The 24,666-nt window shown below is 34.4% G+C and overlaps 8 protein-coding genes and 1 pseudogene across 13 annotated transcripts; 6 read left to right on the top strand and 3 right to left on the bottom strand.

The window, feature by feature from the left end:
* Nucleotides 1–150: 150 nt before the first annotated feature.
* Nucleotides 151–1,066, top strand: AT1G54640 (F-box family protein-like protein; the record flags this gene model as incomplete). Its single annotated transcript, NM_104341.1, has 2 exons — nucleotides 151–599; nucleotides 778–1,066. The coding sequence occupies 2 exons, from the start codon at nucleotides 151–153 to the stop codon at nucleotides 1,064–1,066; spliced, it is 738 nt and encodes a 245-aa protein (NP_175865.1).
* Nucleotides 1,067–1,791: 725 nt separating this feature from the next.
* ACP3 (acyl carrier protein 3) lies at nucleotides 1,792–3,601 on the top strand. 2 transcript variants are annotated; one of them, NM_104340.5, is made up of 4 exons: nucleotides 1,792–2,095; nucleotides 2,600–2,701; nucleotides 2,801–2,923; nucleotides 3,188–3,601. In NM_104340.5, the coding sequence occupies exons 1-4, from the start codon at nucleotides 2,039–2,041 to the stop codon at nucleotides 3,314–3,316; spliced, it is 411 nt and encodes a 136-aa protein (NP_564663.1). In that variant the 5' UTR covers nucleotides 1,792–2,038; the 3' UTR covers nucleotides 3,317–3,601. The 2 variants fall into 2 exon arrangements, with proteins under 2 accessions (NP_564663.1, NP_001031191.1); NM_001036114.1 differs by having other exon boundaries at nucleotides 1,954–2,095; nucleotides 2,801–3,581.
* A 331-nt stretch (nucleotides 3,602–3,932) lies between these two features.
* AT1G54620 (Plant invertase/pectin methylesterase inhibitor superfamily protein) lies at nucleotides 3,933–4,747 on the top strand. Its single transcript, NM_104339.3, has one exon. The coding sequence runs from the start codon at nucleotides 3,943–3,945 to the stop codon at nucleotides 4,519–4,521; it is 579 nt and encodes a 192-aa protein (NP_175863.2). The 5' UTR covers nucleotides 3,933–3,942; the 3' UTR covers nucleotides 4,522–4,747.
* Nucleotides 4,748–7,662: 2,915 nt separating this feature from the next.
* On the top strand, nucleotides 7,663–11,294 carry AT1G54610 (Protein kinase superfamily protein). Of its 3 annotated transcripts, none has more exons than NM_104338.7 (8): nucleotides 7,663–7,871; nucleotides 8,004–8,424; nucleotides 8,522–8,806; nucleotides 8,900–9,217; nucleotides 9,330–9,557; nucleotides 9,657–9,757; nucleotides 10,256–10,373; nucleotides 10,697–11,294. In NM_104338.7, exons 2-8 carry the CDS (start codon nucleotides 8,056–8,058, stop codon nucleotides 10,994–10,996), a joined length of 1,719 nt encoding a protein of 572 aa, NP_175862.1. In that variant the 5' UTR covers nucleotides 7,663–7,871; nucleotides 8,004–8,055; the 3' UTR covers nucleotides 10,997–11,294. The 3 variants fall into 3 exon arrangements, with proteins under 3 accessions (NP_175862.1, NP_001319227.1, NP_001117490.1); NM_001124018.1 differs by having other exon boundaries at nucleotides 7,772–7,871; nucleotides 7,964–8,424; nucleotides 10,697–11,166; NM_001333657.1 differs by having other exon boundaries at nucleotides 7,736–8,424; nucleotides 10,697–11,166.
* A 33-nt stretch (nucleotides 11,295–11,327) lies between these two features.
* AT1G54600 lies at nucleotides 11,328–12,450 on the bottom strand (annotated as a pseudogene). The gene has a single exon.
* Nucleotides 11,455–13,398, top strand: AT1G54590 (pre-mRNA-splicing factor-like protein; the record flags this gene model as incomplete). The annotated part of the gene is made up of 3 exons (NM_104337.2): nucleotides 11,455–11,752; nucleotides 12,461–12,871; nucleotides 12,976–13,398. The coding sequence occupies exons 1-3, from the start codon at nucleotides 11,501–11,503 to the stop codon at nucleotides 13,396–13,398; spliced, it is 1,086 nt and encodes a 361-aa protein (NP_175861.2). The 5' UTR covers nucleotides 11,455–11,500.
* A 412-nt stretch (nucleotides 13,399–13,810) lies between these two features.
* ACP2 (acyl carrier protein 2) lies at nucleotides 13,811–15,611 on the bottom strand. The gene is made up of 4 exons (NM_104336.5): nucleotides 15,330–15,611; nucleotides 14,874–14,975; nucleotides 14,637–14,759; nucleotides 13,811–14,316 (listed from the first exon to the last, which is right to left on the bottom strand). Exons 1-4 carry the CDS (start codon nucleotides 15,384–15,386, stop codon nucleotides 14,188–14,190), a joined length of 411 nt encoding a protein of 136 aa, NP_175860.1. The 5' UTR covers nucleotides 15,387–15,611; the 3' UTR covers nucleotides 13,811–14,187.
* Nucleotides 15,612–17,247: 1,636 nt separating this feature from the next.
* On the bottom strand, nucleotides 17,248–18,149 carry AT1G54575 (uncharacterized protein). 2 transcript variants are annotated; one of them, NM_001333656.1, is made up of 1 exon: nucleotides 17,248–18,149. In NM_001333656.1, exon 1 carries the CDS (start codon nucleotides 17,916–17,918, stop codon nucleotides 17,544–17,546), a length of 375 nt encoding a protein of 124 aa, NP_001323261.1. In that variant the 5' UTR covers nucleotides 17,919–18,149; the 3' UTR covers nucleotides 17,248–17,543. The 2 variants fall into 2 exon arrangements, with proteins under 2 accessions (NP_001323261.1, NP_974028.1); NM_202299.3 differs by having other exon boundaries at nucleotides 17,248–17,900.
* A 1,428-nt stretch (nucleotides 18,150–19,577) lies between these two features.
* PES1 (Esterase/lipase/thioesterase family protein) lies at nucleotides 19,578–24,523 on the top strand. Its single transcript, NM_104335.5, has 13 exons — nucleotides 19,578–20,401; nucleotides 20,817–20,868; nucleotides 21,078–21,133; nucleotides 21,469–21,627; nucleotides 21,725–21,829; nucleotides 21,919–22,028; nucleotides 22,105–22,226; nucleotides 22,366–22,474; nucleotides 22,641–22,774; nucleotides 22,978–23,341; nucleotides 23,608–23,721; nucleotides 23,825–23,916; nucleotides 24,009–24,523. Exons 1-13 carry the CDS (start codon nucleotides 20,005–20,007, stop codon nucleotides 24,307–24,309), a joined length of 2,115 nt encoding a protein of 704 aa, NP_564662.1. The 5' UTR covers nucleotides 19,578–20,004; the 3' UTR covers nucleotides 24,310–24,523.
* The last annotated feature ends 143 nt before the right edge of the window (nucleotides 24,524–24,666 follow it).

Below are 24,666 nucleotides of genomic sequence, written 5' to 3'. Positions count from 1 at the left end.
AACATGTAAGCACGCTCTCAATATTAATAAATAAGCAATCTATAAAATGAATTGTTGTTCATAGTCATAAGCTCTATATAAAATAAGCAATCAATATCCTTTTTTTTTCTTGATTTTCACCAAAATATATCTGTTTTGATCAATTTTCCTATGTCGAATCAACAATCATCACATCTCATTTCATTACACAAAGATGGTTTATACCGTCTAAACCTCAACGAAACCACGTTGTTGAAGCTAGACTTGCCCTTTACATTACCGGCCGAAACCGAACCTGTCTGTATTCTTCATTGTCGTGGAATGATGTGTCTGACCCTCAAAGAAAACAATGACCTAGCGATTTGGAAACCAGGTTCGGAGGAATTCAAGAGAATACCAATGGTTATACCGGGCCAAACCACAAATCTATTGGGATTTGGTTATGACCGGATTTCTAATGATTACAAGATTGTAACGAAAATTGGTTTCAAAACCTATATCTATGCTTTCAAAGAAAGCTGTTGGAGAGAAAGTGTACCAGATACTTCTCTTCATCGCAAATTCATAGACCGGACCGGTACGGTTGTGGATAGCAGACAGGTCTCACACCAAAAACCCCCGTAGGAAAAACACCATCCTCTGTTTCGATTTCGCCAAGGAAGAGTACCAAGAGCTATTATCTCCTATGCACACGGAGTCGAAATACAGTTCATGGTTAGGGGTTTTAAGAGGAGAGCTATGTGTTATCGATCATTACCCAAGTCTAAATAATGACATTTGTCTATGGCGTCCGCATAGAAAAGGCAAGGAGATCATGCATTGGAATATCGACCCGTGGAAGGAAAATGTTAAAGCGTTCAACATTTTAAATGTTGGTTTAGCGTGCTTAGATAGAAACGGAAATTTTGATGTTGGTTTTGCGTGCATAGCAAGAAACGAAGAACTCTTCCTAGTGGTGAAAGGTAATGGAAGAAGAGAAGACAAGGTTATAGTGTATAACGAGAGGCGAGAGGAGTTCACTGAAGTTCCAATTGGTGGTTCTTTGAAAGGGTTTAGATGTATGAGTATATATGACAATCGTTTCTAGTTATGTCAAGATTAAGGAGATTATAGATTGGTTCTAATTAAGTATGCAACAAATATCTTATGGTTATTTCATTCAATTTGAAAAAATAAACTGTATAAGTTTATGTATTTTAACAATTAATTACTGAGTAAAGACTATAAATATGATCCTATATATAAAAAAGTTAATTTGTGTTGTTTCGTATAAATAAATGATATATCGAACAATAAAAAAGCATTCCACTATTGTGCATAATCAGACACATGAAAACAGAAATAACAGATTCTAATAGATATTTTAAATTTTTTGATTTAAACGCTTAAGCCAAAAATCCTCTATATCTCGGTTAGATGTTTTAGGCAATAGGCGATGGATCACCGTTCGCTTAGCATTTATAGCGGTGAATCACCGTTAGCTTAACATCTAGCATTTGTTTGGAACATATTAATCCTATCATTACAAAAAAAATTGGTAAAAGAAATTTACTATCAAATTTTTACTATTCATATTTGGTAGGAAATTAGTAGAAAATTCCCTACAAAATAGTTGTAAAAATTTGGTAAAAAATATGAAAGATGCATTAATTTGTTTTAAGGTATAGAAATAACATGTTAATTTTTCTTACGTTTATGATTTATCGTGTGTTTTTCATAAAAAAAAAGTTAAGAAGGTTGTTTATTATAATTCCAGTAAACTATCGTAATTGACTAATTGTTTTATTTCGCTTTAAGAAAAAAAACAATATGTTTGGATTTTTTTTCCGAATTTGTTATTTCTCTACCTGCATCTGCCAAATCACCCACCTCACCTGACTTGTCTGTCTGAATTCTCTCATTGGAATCTCAGAAAAGTTTTTTTTTTTTTTTTGTTTAGGTTAAAATACTATAAAATTAAAAATAAGTCTCCCACTTGGATTCTTCACTGTGTCTCACATCTCTTTGTCTTCTCCGCCTCCTCCGATCTCACTCCGATCTCTCTACGATTCATTCTTCTATGGCTTCCATTGCTACTTCTGCTTCTACTTCTCTCCAAGCTCGTCCTCGTCAACTGGTCTCTCTTTTCTCTTCTTCCCTCGAATCTCTCATCTTTTTCTTACTGAATTTTTGTCGTGATTTCTCCCATTTTGCTATAGATCTGATCTGATTCATCTCGACCTAGTTGTTCTTCTTCTTCTTCAACTGTAGATCTAATTCGCAGAATCGTTTTCTCATCTCTATATTGATCTGTTGAAATTGCTCTGTAATTCATTTTTTGTCCTGTAATTTTTTTGCATTGAGGTAAGTTAGTTTTCGTTTTCTGGAATTTTAGGCTCTGTTGAACCTATTTTACTTAACTCGGTCGAATCACCGGAAAAATTATCCTATTCCTCTTCGAATTGGATTTGTTTTATATCTGAATTTGAATAGATTCGAACTCTTGGTAAGAGCATGCGGGTTACATAGATTTTAGTTGCTTTTGTTTCCTTCTTTTGGTTTGTTTCAGTGCAAATATATTGCTTTGCATTTGGAGTTTAGTTTTGTACTGATGGAAAGTTATATTCGAATATGATGGCAGGTGATTGGGGCTAAACAAGTTAAAAGCTTTAGCTATGGAAGCAGAAGCAATCTTTCTTTTAATCTTCGCCAGCTTCCTACCCGCTTGACTGTTTACTGCGCTGTAAGACCTTGTCTCTTCTCTCATATGATGTTGTTTCTATTTTACTTTTGATCTCTCGAGCCAATTCATCATTCACCATTGTTGATTGTTGATAAACAGGCAAAACCTGAGACAGTGGACAAGGTGTGTGCAGTTGTCAGAAAGCAACTCTCACTCAAAGAGGCTGACGAAATTACCGCTGCCACCAAATTTGCTGCACTTGGTGCTGATTCCCTTGATACGGTAACTACTTTCTCATGTCTAATAATTGGATTCAACTTTTGAAATGGGATTGTTCATTGGACTTATTGATGCATAATCAATGCCTCTTTAAACTTGTATCCTGCTTTCAAGCTCATATTGTCGAATGTTTAGATTGCAAGTCTTGTGAAGGATCGCTGCTTCTCCTTATACACACATCTCTAAACATGTTACTGAGATACACATACTCATGATTCTTGTTATATTGTTATGGACGTACTCATGCTTCGTGTGTCGGGGTTCCAGGTGGAGATAGTTATGGGATTAGAGGAAGAGTTTGGGATTGAAATGGCGGAGGAGAAAGCACAGTCTATCGCCACAGTTGAGCAAGCAGCTGCACTCATTGAGGAGCTCTTGTTGGAAAAGGCCAAGTAGAAAATCCTTTACTACATTAGCAAAAACGAAAAAAACCAAAACCCAAACCACTATCTTCTTATTGTTTGGTTAGCTAGAGAGCAATTGTGTCCGTTGAGATTTTATGCTATTTTCGGATAATTATTACAAGGCTTGTATTTTAATATTTACTTTCGTCTGAAACATTTTACTTTCACCTTTAAAATATTAGTACTTTCTGGTATTCAAACATAAGTTTTAAATAATATAATATGGTTGATGATCTAATGAAAGATTTGAGTGCTTGACATTTTTTTGTTTCTTTATAATCTAGAAGTTTTGTTGTCCGAAGATTCCAAAATTCAGGGGAAGGGGCATAAACATTTTTTTTCTTACCTCACTTCTTTTGCTATGCAAGTTTAAAAAAAATATTTTTGCTATGAATCAAACGAAATTAGAGATATCATCGAAATGTCTAGAGTAATGATTCTTTTTAGGCAATGAAGATTGACCACAAAAGAAGGCAACGAAGTAAGCGGAGTGGTAATGCATGACATGAGTCATCTAAAAAAAGCATTTGTTTGAATAACACTCTCATGTTAGAAGACTTCTGTGTTGCTTATAAATAGGATCACATGTTACTATAACTATTCAATCTATTACCTCTAATGTTTTGCTTCCAAAGAAAAAAAGAAACAATGAAGTTCTTGATTTACCTCGTTGTGTTTGTTCTTCTTTTCAATGGTTTGACGGCCAACAGAGTGGAAAACTCTCTGGTTCAGAAATATTGCAATCAAAGTTCAAAGTACGCGGAACGATATTTCTATAAGTTTTGCATTGCATCTCTCGAAGAGAATGCGGAAAGTCAGAAAGCAAGGAATAGCAATGATTTAACATTGGTAGGAACGAATAACGCTTTATCAAACCTAACAAACGTGAAAAGAATTGTGGAGAAGATTTTCAACGAGAGAAAATATAAGGGCAGGCTGAGTAAGAAGTTGTTGCAAAAGTGCCTTAAGCTTTATTCTGAAGGCTATGACGCGTTAACCTCAGCTTTGAAGTACATTAAAGTGAGAGATCTGTTTAAAGTTTCGGTTCATTTGCAGAAAGCAAAAGAAGCACCAAGCATTTGCGAAATGGGATTCAACGGCGACAATAAACAAATATCTCCGATGAAGAAAGAAAACGATGTTCTTTTCGACGTGATCAATATTCCTTACAGTTTTAATATGAATCGACATGGTTAGATTAGCGCCTGAAAAGGAACCGGAGGTTGCATGAGTTTTATTTTAATTGAAAAAAGTTATGAAAGACAAGCTTAGATCTGTTAATCAAAATGATATTTAGTATTTACTAAAAATATATATGTGTGTGCATGTGTTGAGAATGTTTTGTTTAGTTCTCATAATCAACATGATAATTACGGTTTAAATTAAAAGATTATATCCATGGATTAACTACTCATAGAATATCCAGTTCATATCATTTGCATTTTTTCCTTTTCTTTTTTGATAAAAGCAAATATTTTTGCTATATATTACAAAAGTATATAGATCAAATAAGTCAATCTAAAATACCTACAGTTTATAAATTATTATCTAAGAAACATTAAAAAAATACAAAAAGTTTCATATAAGTATTGAGATAATTTTAATGTTGATATTGTTCATCACTTTTTTAAGTGAAACATAAAACGCACATCATTCACTCCTATGATTTAATTAGAATTTCTAATTTTTTTATATTAACTGTCAAAAAAATATTTGGGATACTAGCTTCTAGCCAAATTTATTTTTGGGGTAGTTAGCAAATTTATTTTGATATATACTGTAAAATATTTTTTTAAGCGCCATAAAATATGATTTATAGTAACGCTGCGACCGACACTACTTATTGGTTCTCATGTCTTCTCCCAGTGTGTAAGACACATGATTGGTGCGGTACTCCAAAAAGTTTGACTTAATTAGTTTTACGACAAACACTATGAAAAGTATGTCTTTTTTTTTTTACATATTTGGATCGACAAGGCCAGATCCATAATCAATTCCTAGTACGCGGAATTACGCGATGTAATAGAGTCAAACTCCGACGAGAAATGCGGAGTCAAATGAACTTAATCACTTGACTAAAGGCATATATATACCTACAAAAAGATGTCTTTTGTCACTTATTTTGTATATTTTGAATTTTACCGTCTAAAGAATTAAAAATTGCTTCACTATTTACAAGATAAAGATAATTCTCATACAACTTTATGTTTTAGGGCCGGCTTTGTGGTTTTATGAGATGAAAAGTGTGTCAAAAAAATTTCATTTTAAATGATTCTTACATATTTTTTCATTAACACTTATTTTCTTCTTTTCAATCCTTAATCCTTATCTTTTGTGGTGAATGGAGCTAGATACCTAACAAAATTTGATAAACTAAAACTCCAAGTTTGTTACTTCTTTTACAACATTTAATCATTTATTAAATATTCATCGCATTCTTTACAACTGTTGAATACCTTTTTTTAACATATCAACTGTTTCTAGTCTAATGAGTTTATTGAGTTTTTTAATAATTAGAAAATGCCACAACGAATTTATTTATTTTATCTGTTAATCAAAAAATATATTTAAAATCCTACCCTCATTGATTTTTTTGTGATTTTCTATATTTTCTTTAAATAAATGTTGATAAAAGTAAAATTACTCTAGAATTATTTCATAATATTATTTATGTGCGATGTCATATTTTACAAAGGACAATCACACATTAAAATGTGTTACTAAGTTTGAATTTGAAAATCATAATACTCGAATTTAACATATCTTAATAAATGAGAAGTTTAGTTTTGCACTTTCTTTGCTCACAATCAAATTACAAGGTCAAACCTCGGTAAACTAAGTTAGCAAACTTTGCACCCTATAGAAGATTTTGCTATAAGACATTGTAAAAAGACTTTTGACTTCTATAACTCTAACATGTGAATTAAACATAGATTTGAAAAGTCTATATATACAAACTTAGATAAAAAAAAATAATGTAAGAATCAATTTACTGGGGTGATTGTTAATGGGATGTGAGAATTTTTACTTCACTACAAAAGTCTTTACAGTTTAATTTTATATTTTTATATCCAATCATACTTCTAAAAGTGTTAAGAAGTGCAACTGCCTATTTCTCTTTTTTTTTTAAAAAAAAAAATACCTAGAACATTTGAATAAACAACAATTACAATATGTTTCACTATTGACAAAAATAACATTTCAACAAAAATAAAGACATTCCAAAAGATAATAGTGGATGTTAACCCGAGTTTATTTTTAGTAGTCTTTAAAGAAATCATTCAAAACAATAATAGTCAATAAAAGAAATATTATATACAAAACAAATTAGCACAGTAGATAAAAAACTCTTTCTAAGAAGTTATTTATAGTTTTTTATGTCACTATAATTAAAAAATATATTAACATAGCGTCACTATTCTATAGCTTTTTAATTTATTGCTTTGTTGAACACATTACATATAAAATCTATTGCAGAATAGATATAAAGAACATATAAGATGCTTTACAATGATATTACATGAAACATGTTATTATAAAAAATTAAAGTTTTTAATTTGTCCCAAACATACATGTTATGTCTTCTCTCTCTCAAGATGTATACATAGATGATAATTAGATAACAATTTAAGCAATGTAAAGGACAAAAAAGAATCCAAGTAGAAAATTGATACCAGCGCTTCTATTTTTGTACATGAAGTTCTTAGAATGTTATTTGTGCATTTTGTCTTGTACTATGTTCCTTTTGGGCTGCTGCAATACACTCATGTGGAAGGTACACATGCGCGACAAGGGGGTTACATATGCATCAAACAATTCCTACAAAACATGTGTACGAAAAAAGAGTTGAAATAACGCTGATCACTACTACTTCTCTAGAACATATTTTACAAACTTTTAAAAAATCAACAAGACCCAATTATATATATGGAAGTCTGTGTCATTTTGCAAATTTTGTGATTAGGTAAACAATCAAGTCACTTTTTATTTCGGTATAATACTAATTATTTTATCTGTTTTGAACGATTAATGAAATTGAGAATACGCACATAACATTAAATTTTCATCCGAAAATAAGCTTTCAATTCCTTAGTTATGGATGACTATTGAGATGTTAATACATTCTTCATTTTTATGTCCAATTAGTCCCACTTGTATATAGCTGAAGATATATGACCTTGAACATAAAACCTCTTAGTAATTCAAAATAAAAAATCAACTCATAAAAACTTTTACTGTTACTAATTTAGTTGTTAAAAAAAAAAACAATTCTACATCATTTCTATTTTATTTATATTTAATTAATTATCTGAGTTTGACCCTGAACTGAAGAGAGATCTGCGTTCTTCTTCTTCTTTCTTTGTCATCTTCATTAATAAGAAAAATAAAAAAGAATTAAAAACAGAAGGAAATTAAATTGACTGTCTCAACCAAATCAGTAAGACCCAACCAAAAAAAAAAAAAAAACGCTCGCCTACTTCTCTTCTCTCTCACCATAGAGATAGTTTCAAGCTCCAAAAGTTCTTCAATCAGATTCTGGAAACTAGGTTTTTATTCGTATTTCAACTTCTACCTACTTTTTTTCTTTCTTTCAATGGAGTTCAAGATCATTAATTAGGGTTTCGTTTTCTTCGATTAGATCGACTTCATTTTATATAGTTGTGATGGTTTTCTTGTAGGTTGTTGGTAGAAGTTATGGTGAGAAATGAAGCTTAGATTGAGATTTAAGTTATGGGTTGTGTATTTGGCCGAGAGGCGGCGACAACAACAACAGCTGAAGCTAAACAAGCTAAGAGCTCTAAAGCTAGTAGTGGAGTAGTAGTAGTAGGAGAGAGTAGTGTGACTAAGAGTAATGGAGTTATTGCTGATGATGTAGAGAAGAAGAAGAATGAGGAGGCAAATGGTGATAAAGAAAGGAAATCATCCAAAGGAGATCGAAGAAGGTCGACAAAGCCGAATCCGCGGTTGAGTAATCCTTCCAAGCATTGGCGTGGTGAACAGGTTGCTGCTGGTTGGCCTTCTTGGCTTTCTGATGCTTGTGGTGAAGCTTTAAATGGTTGGGTTCCTAGAAAGGCTGATACTTTTGAGAAAATTGATAAGGTGATTCATGAAAAGACTCTTACTTTGTTCTTTCTGTTTTTGTTTTGGGTGTTTTTGAAGTTTCTCATTTGGAGATATCTTGTTTTTGATGTGGTAGATTGGACAAGGAACATATAGTAATGTGTACAAAGCTAAGGATATGTTGACCGGTAAAATCGTTGCGTTGAAGAAGGTTCGGTTTGATAACTTGGAGCCGGAAAGTGTGAAGTTTATGGCGAGAGAGATTCTTGTGTTGCGGAGACTTGATCATCCTAATGTTGTGAAGTTGGAAGGTTTGGTTACGTCAAGAATGTCTTGTAGCTTATACCTTGTATTTCAATACATGGATCATGATTTGGCTGGTCTTGCTTCAAGTCCTGTTGTTAAGTTCTCAGAATCAGAGGTTAGTTAGGCGTTTTAGTATCTCGCATTCTAAATTTATAGGCTAATAATATTCAGTCGTTTTTTAAGATCAGATTACTCTTTTACGTTGCAGGTTAAATGTTTGATGCGTCAGTTGATATCTGGTTTGGAGCATTGTCATAGTCGTGGTGTACTTCATCGTGACATCAAAGGATCAAATCTTCTTATTGATGATGGTGGGGTCCTAAAGATTGCTGATTTTGGACTCGCAACGATTTTTGATCCTAATCACAAGCGGCCAATGACTAGTCGAGTGGTTACACTATGGTATCGAGCTCCAGAGCTTCTGCTTGGGGCTACTGATTATGGTGTAGGTATTGATCTTTGGAGTGCCGGCTGTATTTTAGCTGAGCTATTGGCGGGAAGACCTATTATGCCCGGTCGGACAGAGGTATCTTATCAATCCATCATCTTAATATTTCCCTCCATATGCAAGTTATGTCCTCTATTTCCCTAGTATCTAAAATCTGCTTGTATGCATGCTTATGTTCATCATGAAATAGGTAGAGCAGCTACATAAGATTTACAAGCTGTGTGGTTCACCATCAGAGGATTATTGGAAAAAAGGGAAATTCACACATGGAGCCATATACAAACCCCGTGAACCATACAAAAGAAGCATAAGAGAGACATTTAAAGATTTTCCACCATCATCTCTTCCGCTCATTGACGCTCTTCTTTCAATCGAGCCAGAAGACCGCCAAACTGCATCTGCTGCTTTAAAAAGTGAAGTAAGTTCTTAGGTTTGATTTTTCTGCTAATTTACATAAATTGTTCTGATGATGCTGAGCAGATTTGAATCTGTTTACTCTGCAATTTTTCCTTTCCAGTTCTTTACAAGTGAACCATATGCCTGTGAACCTGCTGATCTGCCAAAGTATCCCCCGAGCAAAGAAATTGATGCAAAGCGACGAGATGAAGAAACTCGGAGGTTTGTAACATTTTCTCTGTAGTGTTTTAATCATCGCTAACCTCAACTGATAGCGTCTGTTTCTTATGAAACTAGAGAAATACATTTCTAATTCTTTCGGGCATGAATGACATGCCAATATGATTGAATATTCATGTTCAGCATATATGAATCTTACCATGACCTTTGCTGAAGATGCAAATGGTTGAAATGTTATGTATATTTTGGTGTACTCCACTTTAATCATGATTCATATACTATTTCCGGGTAGGAATGAACCACAAAAAAAAACATGTCCCACTTCGTATTTAGTTGTGCCTCTCGATTTTCTTAATGGAGAGCTTTTCCGACCATACCAGATACCAATTTAGGCTTCAACTTTGGCTGGATAGACCATCCAGATTTGTCAGCATGCTTAATTTTAGAAATTCCGATATTATTGTTGCGTTTACCATTACTTGTAGCTATTTTATACTGTATTTGTCAGCATGCATAGACTAACAGTTTTCTCCTGTGCAGACAAAGAGCTGCTAGTAAAGCCCAAGGGGATGGTGCAAGGAAGAATCGGCACAGAGATCGTTCAAATCGAGCTCTTCCAGCTCCTGAAGCTAATGCAGAACTTCAGTCAAATGTCGATGTATGTCCTTCCCAACTGTTTTCTTTTCGATAACGTCTCTTCTTTTCTACATTTATTCCTCTGACTCGAATCAGGTTGCTTCTAGGTGAGTACTGTTGTTATAGATAGGTTTTACTGTATATACTGGTGCATTTAGGCTATTGTCTACGTTAGGAAGTAAGCTGAATATTGGTTTTATACCACCAGTGCTTATGCTTCTAGGACAGTGATTCTTCACTAATGTTCTGCTTCTAGCATATCTACATACACACACACACACACACACACAAAGACTGATCCTTTTTTTACATAATCATTTCTATCTTTTGACTCTTAAAAAGCAGAGAAGGAGATTAATCACACACGCAAATGCAAAGAGCAAGAGCGAGAAGTTTCCGCCACCACACCAAGATGGTGGAGCAATGGGTGTACCATTGGGTGCCTCACAGCATATAGACCCGACATTTATCCCACGAGATATGGTCCCATCCTTCACATCCTCTTCTTTCAATTTTTCCAAAGACGAACCACCAACACAAGTCCAGACGTGGTCAGGTCCTCTGGGTCATCCAATCACAGGCGTTTCAAGAAAGAAGAAAGATAACACCAAAAGCAGTAAAGGAAAGAGAGCAGTAGTGGCCTGAGAAGAGAAAGTGTTTACTACTTCATGTATAACAATGTAAGTGTTTACCCTCTATTCTTTGTGGCTTCCTCTAAGAGAAAATGTTTTAATTCTTTTCAAATTTGCGTAGACTTTCATGTATTTGTAACTATATATTTATTATATATATACACTACTTCTTTTGTTGCTATTAGCTTTAAATATATCATTCTGTTCTTATCACTAGAAATTTGGTTTAGATTAGTGATATGGTCGTGATAGAATGAATAACTACGTTCGTGATAGTGGATTATTTTTCGTGATAGTGGATTATTATAACTTAATAGTCTTCACATAAACTGGTCAGAACAGTGTGATACGACGACATGACATGTGATATAGCGTCTTGGGATTTTGATGAGTTTGTAGATATATGTCATATTGTCGTTTTTCATAATAGCGCAAACGTAGAGAGAGTTTTTTTAGGATTGCCGAATTCTCAAGAAAGTACCTTACCAGCTCCATCTCTGAAGAATAATATCCCAAGATGGTCGTTTCGAAATCAACAAACTCGAGAGACGATAACAAACACTTGGGCGCAGATGAAAATCCGAATGAATTCATCAACTCCAAATGCTTTAAGCTAGCTTCCCATTTCAAGACAAGGGACTTCAGATTCGGACAGCTCTCGAGAAAAGATGGCAACAATTTCAAATCACAGAGAGTAACACACAGGCGAGACACACAACCAAATCGAGGCCGTGGTTCAAATCTCACATATTCGTGGATGAGCTTTATAGTCTTTGACCATATCGTCATATCTCCGACCTTCGAAATTCCGAGAAAAAAAACGGCGCATGTTTTTTCTCATTGATGGGAAGGCAAGAGAAATATCTAACTTGGCATTGAAATCCATATTGATTAATCTAAAGCTTTCTGGCAAGTAATCACAAATGCTCAAAAAGCATAGCTGAGGAGCATCAATCACAATTCTTGAACCCGAATCATGCCGAGAAAAGCGTATTCTTATAATGCGCCTTATCAATGACCTAGAGAGCACCCGAAAGACTTTCGCATTATGCTTCAAACATGCAACAATCTTTAACTCTTCCGAGAGGGAACAGGATGAGACAAGTCTCTCAAAAGTGGCTTCATTGGGATACATATTATCTTTTAAATGCATAGTCTTGAGAAGAGGTAAAGAAACAAACTCGACATCATCAAAGCTCACCCGAGCCAGTTTTAGGTATACGAGTGTCTTGCAGATATAAAAGGTTAGGGGCATCTCATGATACTCAAAATCTAGAAGATCAGACACTTAACATCTAGATGTGTGATGCTACGCTTTACTAGAGTATATATCAATCCATGATGTGAAATAAGACGTATCACCTACACCACCGTGGCTTTTATCAATAGTTAGCTTGACTTGGTCTAAGCAAAACACTCTATCAGATTCGAATACTTGTCACCATAACTCACAAAGGCATTGAAATCTTGTGATCAGGTGCGGCTGGATCGACTCAAGTACGTGTTGAAGGAAGGATTATTCGAGGAGGTCGATAACGACATGACTCAAGGAGAGACAAACGATTTCTTGCGTGACATCACTGAGCTCAAGAAGCGGGAGAGGAGTAGTGGTCTCATGAATGATAGGAAGAGGAAGACGAGTAATGATGATGAGCTCATTGGTGCTGAGAAGGAGGATTTGAAGCTTTTGGAAGAAGCTAATTTCGAGGATTTATGCGACGAGGACAAGATCCTTGTGTTCTGCAAGAAGCTGTTGCTTGAATGGAAGCAGGAACTTGAGGCTATGGAAAACACTGAGAGGAGAACTGCTATAGGGAAACAGATGCTAGCCACTTTTAACCAGTGTGCTAGGTATCTAACTCCTCTCTTCCACTTATGCCGGAACAAGGTAAACTAAATAAATCTTTTTTTTTCTTTTAGTTCCGTGCAAAGCAAGCAATTTTTATCTTTTGTGTCTTATTAGGGTTAATATATATAAGCAAAATTTTGCAGTGTTTACCAGCTGACATTCGTCAAGGTTTAATGGTGATGGTTAACTGCTGGATAAAGCGAGATTACCTCGATGCAACGGCTCAATTCATCAAACTAGCCATAGGGAACGCACCATGGCCCATCGGTGTGACTATGGTTGGTATTCACGAACGTTCTGCCCGAGAGAAGATTTCTACTAGCAGTAGTGTTGCTCACATCATGAATAACGAAACCACTCGCAAGTATCTTCAGTCAGTTAAAAGATTGATGACATTTTGTCAACGACGTTATTCAGCTTTGCCTTCTAAATCCATTGAGTTCAATAGCTTAGCCAACGGAAGCAATTTACATTCGTTGCTCGCTGAAGAGAGATTCTTTGCTGCTGATCGCGAACGAGTCTCCGAGGAGAGACTCTGGCTCATGCCTTCTCTGAACGAAATCTAGTGCTACGTACAGTTTTTTTTTTTTTAGTGTTTTTTGTTGTTTCAAATCTTTCTAAGATAATTGATTAAACGATGTATCTTTTTTTGTAACATCACCAAAGCGTAAACTTAATTCTATATGCCTTTAATCCTTTTTAAGTCCAGTATCTGTTCATCCTAATAAAAGTGTTACTGCTTACTAGTTCTTAACTTCTCTTGTGAAAGATGAGAACAAGAGATGGAGAAATTTACATTTCACCCCATCACCACAATGCTAAAGACTTTTTCAAGTTGCTGCTTCACCAGGAGAGGGGAGTTTTCGAAGGACAACAACAAAATTACCAACTTCACTTTACATGGGGACAAGTTCATTTGAAGAGACAATATTGTTAACGTTAACGCTAAAATGAAAGCTCTAGTCTTTTTTCTTAGCCCGTGCCTCGTGTACAATACACCCCCTTTCATTTCTACAAATCCCACGACGACACACAAGTTTTTTTACGTTGGAGCAATTACACTCCGAGGTTTCGAGTTTCACAGTTACTTCTCGAAACATTTCAGAGAAATAAGCAAAGGGAAAAACATCTTTATTTAGGAAATGAGACTACATAAGTTTCGTAAGAGAGTTTGATGAAGGCTGAAAGTAAAATGTTTTAGAAGAAAGATAAAAGTCAGATACAAGCCTTGTAATAATTTCCCCAAAATAACATAAAATCTTTCAACAGACACAATTGCTCTCTAGCTAACGAAACAATAAGATAGTGGTTTGGGTTTTGATTTTTTTCGTTTTTGCTAATGTAATAAAGATATTCTACTTGGCCTTTTCAAACAAGAGCTCCTCAATGAGCGCAGCTGCTTGCTCAACTGTGGCGATTGACTGTGCTTTCTCCTCCGCCATTTCAATCCCGAACTCTTCCTCTAGTCCCATCACAATCTCCACCTGAAATCCAAAACGCCGAGTCATGAGTATGTGCACACGTTCGAATCCATTTTGAATTTGATAAATGCATTGCTTGTGAAGTATGTGTTTGAGTATGTCCTATATATTTGCCTGTATCAGTAACAATACTAAAGAGCTGCGTATAAGGAGACACAGCGACCCTTTACAAGACTTGCAATCTAAAACATTCGACAATATGAGCTTGAAAGCAGGATACAATTTTTAAGAGGCATTGATTAAGCATCAATAAGTCCAATGAACAATCCCATTTCAAAAGTTGAATCCAATTATTAGACATCGAGAAGGTTGTTAAGCTATACCGTATCAAGGGAATCAGCACCAAGTGCAGCAAATTTGGTGGCAGCAGTAATTTCGTCAGCCTCTTTAAGTGAGAGTTGCTTTCTGACAACTGCACACACCTTGTCCACTGTCTCAGGTTTTGCCTGTTTACACAACAATAAAAAAATGGAGATATATATCAACCAATCACCCAAACGTATCAAAGAGCCTAATCACATTGTTGAACAGGCTCGAGAAAGCAAAAAACAAAGTCTTACAGCGCAGGAAACAGTCAAGCGGGTAGGAAGCTGGCGGAGATTAAAAGAAAGACTGCTTCTTCTTCCATTGCTAAAGCTTTTAACTTGACTAGCCGCGATCGCCTGCCATCAGTACAAAGTTAAACTCGTAATGCAAAGCATCAAACCAAAATAACGAAACAATCTACGAGAGAAGTTAAACAGAAGCAACTAAAATCTATGTGATTCAATTCGACGAGAAATCAACAATTATTCCGGTGATTAGCAACGGAGAATAGTAAAACAGATTCATCAGATCTACAGAGCCAAAGTTCCAGAAAACTAAATCATAGAGCCACCTAAACAAATCAACCTAGAACTCAGAAAACGATTCTGCAAATTAGATCTACAATTGAAGAAGAAGAACAACAATCAATCAGATCAGATCTACAGCAAAACAAGTAAAACAAGATGAGAGATTCGAGGGAAGAGAGAGACCAGTTGGCGAGGACGAGCTTGAAGGGAAATAGAAGCAGAAGCAGCAATGGAAGCCATAGAACGAATGAATCGTAGAGAGATCGGAGTGAGATTGAAGGAGGCGGAGAAGACGAAGAGATGAGAAACAGTGAGAGTGAAGAACCAAGTGGGAGAGGTTTTATAGTCACAAACTCGCAACAACCAAAACAAACAAAAAAATAAAAAATCTGAGATTCCAATGAAAGTGAACGCAACAGACACAGACAAGTCAGGTGGAGTTGGGTGCTTTGGCAGATGCAGGTTGGAAAATAAAACCTATTGACAAGAAACAAAATGCAAAATATTAAGAAATCTTTATATGTTTTTTTATCTGTTTATACATTTTATGCCTTTTAAATTTAATTTGTAAATTCTACTACGTCTTTTTACAAAAAAAAAAATCACAAAGATTTTTTACATTTAATTATGTTTTACTGTTTAAATTTTTTTTATACGAAAACAATTTCAGAAAATTTATTCGTGCAATTGTATAATTTTGATTACTATTTTATTGTGTTATTATAAAGTTTACGTTGTCATTTCTGTTATGTCTGTAATCAATTTACATTCATTTTGTACGCATCAATTTACTATGTGTAAATACATTTTTACCATTTTATTTTCATTGTATGTTGAATAACATGTAAATATTAATAATCAGACTATTCTCAACATAAATGTATTAATGTGCATGGGTCATAATCTTAGCGGTTTTTGTTAGTGTTGTTATTGCAATAACATCAACATTTGAACTCACGCATTGTATGTTATTGAAAAAATAACGAACATTTAGATAATTTTAAAATTTGCAATATTACAATCTAACTAATTAAATAAACCGAAATAACACTTTTTCAATAGTGGTTTACTACATTTGTTTTGCTTATTTAAACTGGATCATTTGTAACCTCTCTAGTCAAAAATTTCCGAAAATCTCAAAATTTTGAGTGAAAGTCTATTCATTAAACCCAGCCACGACTATATAAAGGTGTCTCACCGGAATTCTTCATCACCAGTGTAACAAAGACCTTACACCACTAGCAGCTTTCTTTGAAGGCTAACAAGGCTAGCAACTGAGAAGAGTTTGAGACTTCGACTCTTGAAAAGAGAAAAACCAACTGAGAAGAGTTTTTTCTTTTTTCAGGTTCTAAGTTTGTCTATGAGGTGTAAACTTAGTGGCTTTAGCTTATGGTAGACTGCTTTTTATTTTGTGACAAAATTTCTCTTTAGTGAATTAAATATATTTTTAATTAATAACTTATGTGATAGACTTTTTTTTAAAAAAAGGTATATGTCTAGGAATTTTCGCTCTTGACCTGAAAAACAATTTACATTTGTGAATAAAAAGCAATATAGCATCTCTTGGTGCCAATGTGAAATGTTTTTCTTATCTTACTTTTGCACCAGAAAAAGTAAGTGTGGTTCAACTTTCAACTGATGACATGAAGACAAAATCTCTATATTGTGGAACTATATGGTTTTGACACCAATGATATACATATACTAGTAAGTAGTAACAAATACACTTTAAAAAAATAAAATTATATAACAACATATTCGATCTGAACTACCAGCTAATGCAGAGAATGGTAAGTGTGGTAATTACGATCCGTTACAAGTTGAATTATATATGGCAAATGGCGACTAAAATTCTCGAAAATGTTGAGTTCATACACTTCATACAACTTCAATTTTCTTGATAAACATGTTGCCCAAAACTCTTATTATTAGGATATTTAATTTAATATGCCTCGTACCTGAATTTTCGGGTACGATTTCAGATTATAATTCCAACAATTCAACTATTTTATGGATTGCCAATTAAGTATATATGTATCTATTTAAATCATTTTAATAGTTGAAAAACGAATTTTAAAAAAATGTCTGACCAAAAAAGAAATAAATAAATAAAAAAGATAGGTTTTATTGAATTCTATATATTACAAAGGCACGCAATATACAGTATATATATATAGACATATCAACTTCCATGATGTAATATTACATGTAATAAACTTATAAAATTCACCCATCTAGAGTCTACACACATATATATGCCACCACACCCTCCATGGCTGAGTTTTTAATGGATGTTTTGAAACGACTGGCCTTGTTCTCGCTCAACAGTTGTCTACTTCCCAACTTGAACATTTAATTTGAGTTCTTATATATGTTACCACCAGCTTCTCTCAATAATTAATTATTCTTTTGTGGCTTGGAGCTCGAGGAATTTGGAGGTGAAGCCCACATGGCTCGATTTGGCCTGACCCATCCACCAGCGACAATCATAGTTGGTGTTTCATTGTTTTGCTTTTGACCTATCTTTCTCTCTGAATCATTATGCTTCCATTTTGGGATCTTCTTAGTTGTGTACTTCTGCTTTGATTCACCTTCATACTCCCTTGAGCCGGCCTGCCTTTGTGTTTGCCTATGACCTATAACCAAATTGACCGACTTCTCTACCCGAGCAACTACACGATCAGCTTTGAGATGATGATCCACCATTTTGCAAGGGAGTGAATTAAAAAGATGTCTTGTGAGTATCAAAGTTGGGAAGAAATAAACACACATCTCCCTTTTTTATATTGCTTACACTTGAACCATGGTAGAAGGCAAGATTCTACACTCAAGAATCATATTCCTCTACTTTTAATATCATACGTACAACAAAGAAAAGAGAAAATCAAATCGTACTTTCACAATTTGAAGTACCATATTTATATGCTCGAATCTTTTGCCATCTATATTTGCATGATATTTGAAACTAAAAGAATCAATTAATAATTCTAATTTAAGATCAAGAAAAACAAATTAAATATGTAAGTATCTTATACTCATTGTTTTATTTGATGATTAGAGAAATAGATATACTTTTCGTTTAGGACAAATATTATTAACATAAAAATATATTCAATTAATAAGTTAATGGGATTACTTAGCAAGATTTACTATTCCTCCATATAATTAAAGATTTTCGGTGTAAGTCACAAAAACACTACCATGGCGGACCCAACCCAAAGTCCCTTCTTGAAGATATCTTCAGACTTCATGCAAGCTAATCCTCAACGATCCGATCTTAAAGCGTCTTCTATTTCCCTTGACAATTAGAGTCTCACTTGCTTTTGAGTGGTCGAATTTCAGCATATTTGAAGTTCTCTAGTGAATACAAACCTAGTCTGAACCAACAAATCAACAACCAGAAATTCATCCCATGCAATTAATATTTGTTTATAATTTTTGGTAATAATATATTATTAATTGTGTATTATTATTACTTTTTAACAAAAATAAAAATATATATATTATCTCGTAAACTGCATTGGACGATACCACATTCATTTCCATGCACGATTTATTTGTCGAATACCCAAAAATAGAAAATGAAGAAGCATGTGAAGACAAGTGCATGGTACGAGATCAGTATGGACATGTGACCATAGTTGTTAAAATTGAGACGGAAGGACTTAAAGCAAGGAATATGAATACATCCAAGAATCTATGCTTCTTGCTTTGCTTCTCTTCCTTCTTTACCGTTAAAAACCTTGCGGAACCTATTTGAACACGTCTTTCGTGTGACCTAACCCACTACAAACACATTACACCAAACCTAACTTTTGTTTGTTTATCATTATAGTTAGCGATACAAAGAATTAATCTTATGAGAAAAACAAAAAGATATTAATCATAAAGAGAGACGGAATAATAGATAAACAATAGTGAAAAGCTTCTGTTTCTTTAGCGACTAGTGAATTAACTGCGTAATCTTGATAACGACTCCAAGAACAAATAAAAACCAAAAGAAAAATAGTTCAATTTTATATGTGAAATTAGACATCTCTGAACGTAGTTTGAAATATATTTCTTCATACAATTTGTTCTAGTGTACCTTCAAAAATAAAAGAAAAAAGTAAAAAATTCTTTATAGAATGTGAATCTGAGTCACTTCAGAAATTATTTTTTAGTTATTTTAGTATCTTATTTCTTACTTTTATTTTAGAGGAGATAGATATTAAATATTAAAAAATTCTTATTAATTATATTATTAGTTAAGTGAATATTTTTTTCTTCTTCTTAATTTGTAGATCATAATTATGGATACATATTGGATTTAACATGTATAAAATACCCATTTAGCAATTGACTAAAAACATTCTCTATTCCATATATTACAATTTTAAAACTTACCTATTACAAATGCTTTGTCTTTTCCCATTTTGTATTGCAGTACAGATTTCTTGCTATAAAGACATCATAATACTTTTTTTTTTCTGTGCACCACACAAGAAAGAATACAAAGTTCTTTATTTTTCCGTTTCAAGTAGTTTAGGTGTCTGATTGTCTACCTCTTGTAAACCCCACTTCCTTAATATGGAGGTTTGAAATTGAAGTCCGATGGAAATTTAAAAATTCTTTTCTACTAAAGATTTATTTTATTATTTTTAGCACTTTCTATGAAATACATTTCTAAAACGAAACCGAAAGAAAGAAGAAATATTAATAATCTTTCTTTTTTAAAAAAAATTGCTTTGTCTGTTCAAAAACTTTTGTAAGATATTTTTAAAGTTTCAATCTTTTTAAAATTATTTTTTATTTTTTGGTAATCGTTTCTAAGAAATCTCTCCTCCCGTTGCCTGTGGACTGCCTGAATCAAAAGACAATGGCAACATGTTCTTCAAGCTTATTGGTGTTACCAAATTTGAGATTGAGTTCTAACCAAAGACGCAATTTCAAGGTAAGAGCTCAAATCTCTGGTGAAAACAAGAAGGCGACATCATTGGAACCAGTGAACAACAACGGTTCGGTCTCTTTGTCTACTACTGTTCAAAACCAAAAAGGGGCAAATGAAGTGAATGGGAAAGGGAAATCCAAGAGAAAGATAGTGAGTGATGAAATTGAGTTGTTATGGGATGATGGGTATGGCTCCAAATCTGTTAAAGATTACTTTGCTGCGGCTAAAGAGATTTTGAAGGCTGATGGTGGTCCTCCACGGTGGTTTAGTCCCGTTGATTGTGGTCGACCTGTTGAAGATGCTCCTACGTTACTCTTCTTACCTGGTAAAACAAAATCAGTGATTTATAAGAATCAATGGTTTTTGAGCTTTGATTGTTGAAATTGCTTGACCTATGTGAGGTTTGTGTGTGCTTCATGAGCTAAAAATTTACTATTCTTCCAAAGTTTGAAACTTTGTATTCATTTTCTCACTTCTTTGTGTGTTTCATGGAGGAAAGGTTGAATCTGTAGGCTGTTTTGTTGAATTACTGTTTTCTTATCTCATGTATCTGATTCTAAATCTTCGTTTCAAAGTTCCAAGCTTTTAGGATAATGCTTTATTGTTTAGGCTGTATTTTGAATTCTAGTAATGGTTTTTTTTACTGTTTTTCAGTGTCAAGTATCTGACTCTCTGATTATCGCTTCAAAGTTCCAATTTTTGGACTTTCGTAATGCCTGATGGATTAATATTTTATGCAGGGATGGATGGCACAGGGATGGGCCTTGTTCCACATCACAAAGCTCTTGGCAAGTATGTTCACTATTTTTGTTAAGTCTAGTTTCTCTGGAAATGACATTGGTCTAAGAATGTGGAAATGTAAATATATAAACTTGAATACTTAATGCAGAAGCAAGAAAACTAATCCAAACAAACTGACACTTCATATTATGTTGAATCTCGTTTTTAATCACACAAGTGTTTGCAGTCTAAACTGTTGTTCTTGTATTTCCTCAATACAGGGCTTTTCATGTCTCGTGCCTGCATATTCCTGTACTTGATCGAACTCCATTTGAAGGTAATAAAAAGATAGCGATATATACATTTGGTTATGAAGATTTTATACAGTAGCTGTCCCTTTAAGATCATAGAATAGTTCTTCGCTGGCTTGTGTTTTCTCTTTTAGATGCATGTGCTGTGTATAAATACATTTCTACAAGTATATATGTACATACAACAATACTTAGATTACTTGCACTCAGTTCATTGTCTTTGACATCAAATAGAAGATTTTTACAAATGAATATTGACTTCCAAATGGATAGAAATATCTAACTAGTGATTCTGTATAAGGTCATTAGTTGTTTACTTGATTTTCTCTGAATGTTCTCTTCTGTTGGTTTTACCATAAAGGGCTTCTGAAAGTAGTCGAAGATGTTTTGAGGCAGGAGCAGGCTACACGTCCTAATAAGCCGATATATCTCGTGGGCGATTCCTTTGGAGGATGCCTGGCTCTTGCTGTTGCTGCTAGAAACCGTTCGTTAGACTTGGTGTTGATACTAGTCAACCCAGGTCAGCAAACATTTATTTAATTTTGTAGCTTTGTATCTAAACGCATACTTGCATATAAGCTTTTATGAATGACCAAACACGTTTTCTCCTTTTTTAGCTACATCATTTGATAGGTCACCGCTACAGCCGTTGCTGCCTATATTAGAGATGGTGCCAGAGGAGCTTCATTTTACTGTTCCATATGCTCTAAGCTTTATTATGGGTACATGAACTGATGTTTATTGTATAAGTTAATTAAGTCCCCTTTTGTCTTCTTAAATTGTCTTTACTTAAGCTTTCTTGGATTTATAGGTGATCCGATAAAGATGGCGACACTTGGTATCGACAACCAACTTCCAACAGGAGTAAAAATTGAAAAGTTGAGACAAAGGCTTACTAAAACAATGCTCCCGCTTCTCTCTGTGAGTGTTCTTTAAATGCATTTACTTTGTTCTGTTTCTATAAAAGATAACATCTTTTCTAACCATTCATTTTCAGGAGCTCGGTGGAATTATTCCACGGGAAACCTTACTTTGGAAGCTTAAGTTACTGAGATCTGGCTGTGCTTATGCCAATTCCCGCATCCATGCTGTTCAAGCTGAAGTCTTGGTCCTTGCTAGGTAATCTTCTTTCTTATGGTATAACATTTCTTCTCTCTTCTTTATTTGTGGTCTATGAAAGAAATACCACAACCTGGCTTACAATGAGCGACATATTATCAAGAAAATAGAAATGACTTCGGATTTCATCGACTTTCAGTGGAAAGGACATGATGCTTCCTAGCCAAGAAGAAGCAAAGCGGCTTCACGGGTTACTTAAAAACTGTTCAGTTCGATGCTTCAAGGACAATGGGCATACCCTTTTATTGGTAATTTAACATAGTAATTTACATACTAAATTACTCTTGAGTTTCCTTTTGTTCCGGATGGTAGGTGAAGCTATTAAGTAGTATTAGAGTAATTTCTTACAAGAAGAGAAAAACACAGAGTAGTATGACTATTTATTCATTGACATACTACCATTTATTGTCCCAGGAAGATAGCATCAGTTTGCTCACAGTTATAAAAGGTACAGGCAAGTACCGGCGGTCCTGGAGATATGATTTGGTTTCTGATTTCTTGCCTCCAAGTAAGGGAGAACTTGCTTACGCCCTTGATGAAGTGCTTGGGTAACTTTGCTAAGCCTTCCTTGACTCTATTTCTCTTAGAAAAAAGTTCCATCTACTAAATATTCAAAAACTTTCTCCAAAACAGTTGACACTACAAGTTAATGTGTCTCGTTCCTTGATCTCCTCAAATGAGCAAAAGAGAACCAAATGTACTTAGCTTCATGTGATTTATCTGGTCTGATTTTATTCCTTGTGATATGCAGATTCTTGCGAAATGCTGTTGGTTCTGTGTTTTTTTCAACTATGGAAGACGGGAAAATAGTGAAGGGACTTGCTGGTGTTCCAGATAAAGGTCCGGTGCTACTTGTTGGTTACCACATGTTGATGGGTCTTGAACTTGGTCCAATGTCCGAGGCGTTTATAAAAGAGAAGAACATTCTCTTTCGTGGAATGGCCCATCCGGTTCTGTATTCTGATAATGATCCAGCTAAGGCGTTTGATTATGGTGACTGGATTAAAGTATTTGGTGCCTATCCTGTCACCGCAACCAATCTATTTAAGCTGTTAGATTCTAAATCTCATGTCCTTCTCTTCCCTGGTGGTGCACGAGAGGCTCTCCATAACCGGGTTAGCCATCTTTCAATTCTTTTTTTTTCTAGTTTGGTTTAAGAAAAATTAGTAGCCAAAAGGAGAGTGGTTCCACCCACTTGACGGTGAAATCAAAGTCTTGACTATGCAGTTGAACCTGTTTAAGCTCAAATAATACTAAAATGATTTGGTTATCTGAGATCTTCTGTTTCTTTGTCCTAATAGAAGTGTGTACTTAATTTATTAACCTGGTGGTGTTGTTAGAATTTCTGATGATACATATACTACTTTCTATGACATTGCAGGGTGAACAATACAAACTAATTTGGCCTGAACAGCAAGAGTTTGTAAGAATGGCAGCACGGTTTGGTGCAACAATAGTGCCGTTTGGAACAGTTGGTGAAGACGACATAGCTGAAGTAAGCTTCCTGTCACAGAAAAACTTCCCAAAAAATTTGAATTTCGTGTGCTCAGTTATTGAAAATAGTCATTTATAAATATATTTTTCTTTTGCTATTGCAGTTGGTTCTTGATTACAACGACCTGATGAAGATCCCTATTCTTAATGACTATATCACGGAAGTTACTCGCGATACCAAACAATTTAAATTGAGGTAACATTGTTTTTCATATAACTGAAATAGATGCTAATGAGTGTAGTTGTTACTAGTCAAAGATTGATGAGTACTATTGTTTGTGATGATAGGGAAGAGTCAGAGGGAGAGGTGGCAAACCAGCCACTCTACCTACCAGGACTCATACCGAAAGTCCCGGGTAGGTTCTATTACCTGTTTGGGAAACCGATAGAGACAAAGGGAAGACCAGAGCTTGTAAAAGACAAAGAAGAAGCAAATCAAGTTTACTTGGAGGTAAAGGCGGAGGTAGAGAATAGTATAGCCTACCTGTTGAAGAAACGAGAGGAAGATCCATACAGAAGTGTCTTAGACAGATTAAACTACAGTTTGACGCACACTACCGCAACTCATGTTCCATCTTTCGAGCCATGATTCGAACAAAAAAAAAAGGGTAAGTTTAGTCTTGTTACATACACAAAAGAAAACAAAAAAATTGTTGTGTCATAATGTCTCGTATAGAATTTTTTATGTATATTCCATTTCTTATATAGATGAAAACATTATTTACTCGAGTGAAAGAACTTCATAAATTTACATTTGCTTGATTCTTGCTCGAATGTATTTCATATTACGTGATAATTTCAAAGTAAATAATTAGAAAAAATTTAATTCGTGAGCTAACCAAAGTCTAAAATCAATTTTAGCTTTGAAAAAATTGAGAGTGTGATTTGTTACCAAAATTAAAAAAGCTGAGAAAGAGAAGGATGAGAGAGAGTGTGGTGATGTGTG

This window comes from Arabidopsis thaliana (genome assembly GCF_000001735.4).
Source record: "Arabidopsis thaliana chromosome 1 sequence".
NCBI lineage: Eukaryota > Viridiplantae > Streptophyta > Magnoliopsida > Brassicales > Brassicaceae > Arabidopsis > Arabidopsis thaliana.
The sequence above is the reverse complement of the archived record's forward strand: the minus strand, read 5'-3'. Positions and strand labels throughout refer to the sequence as shown.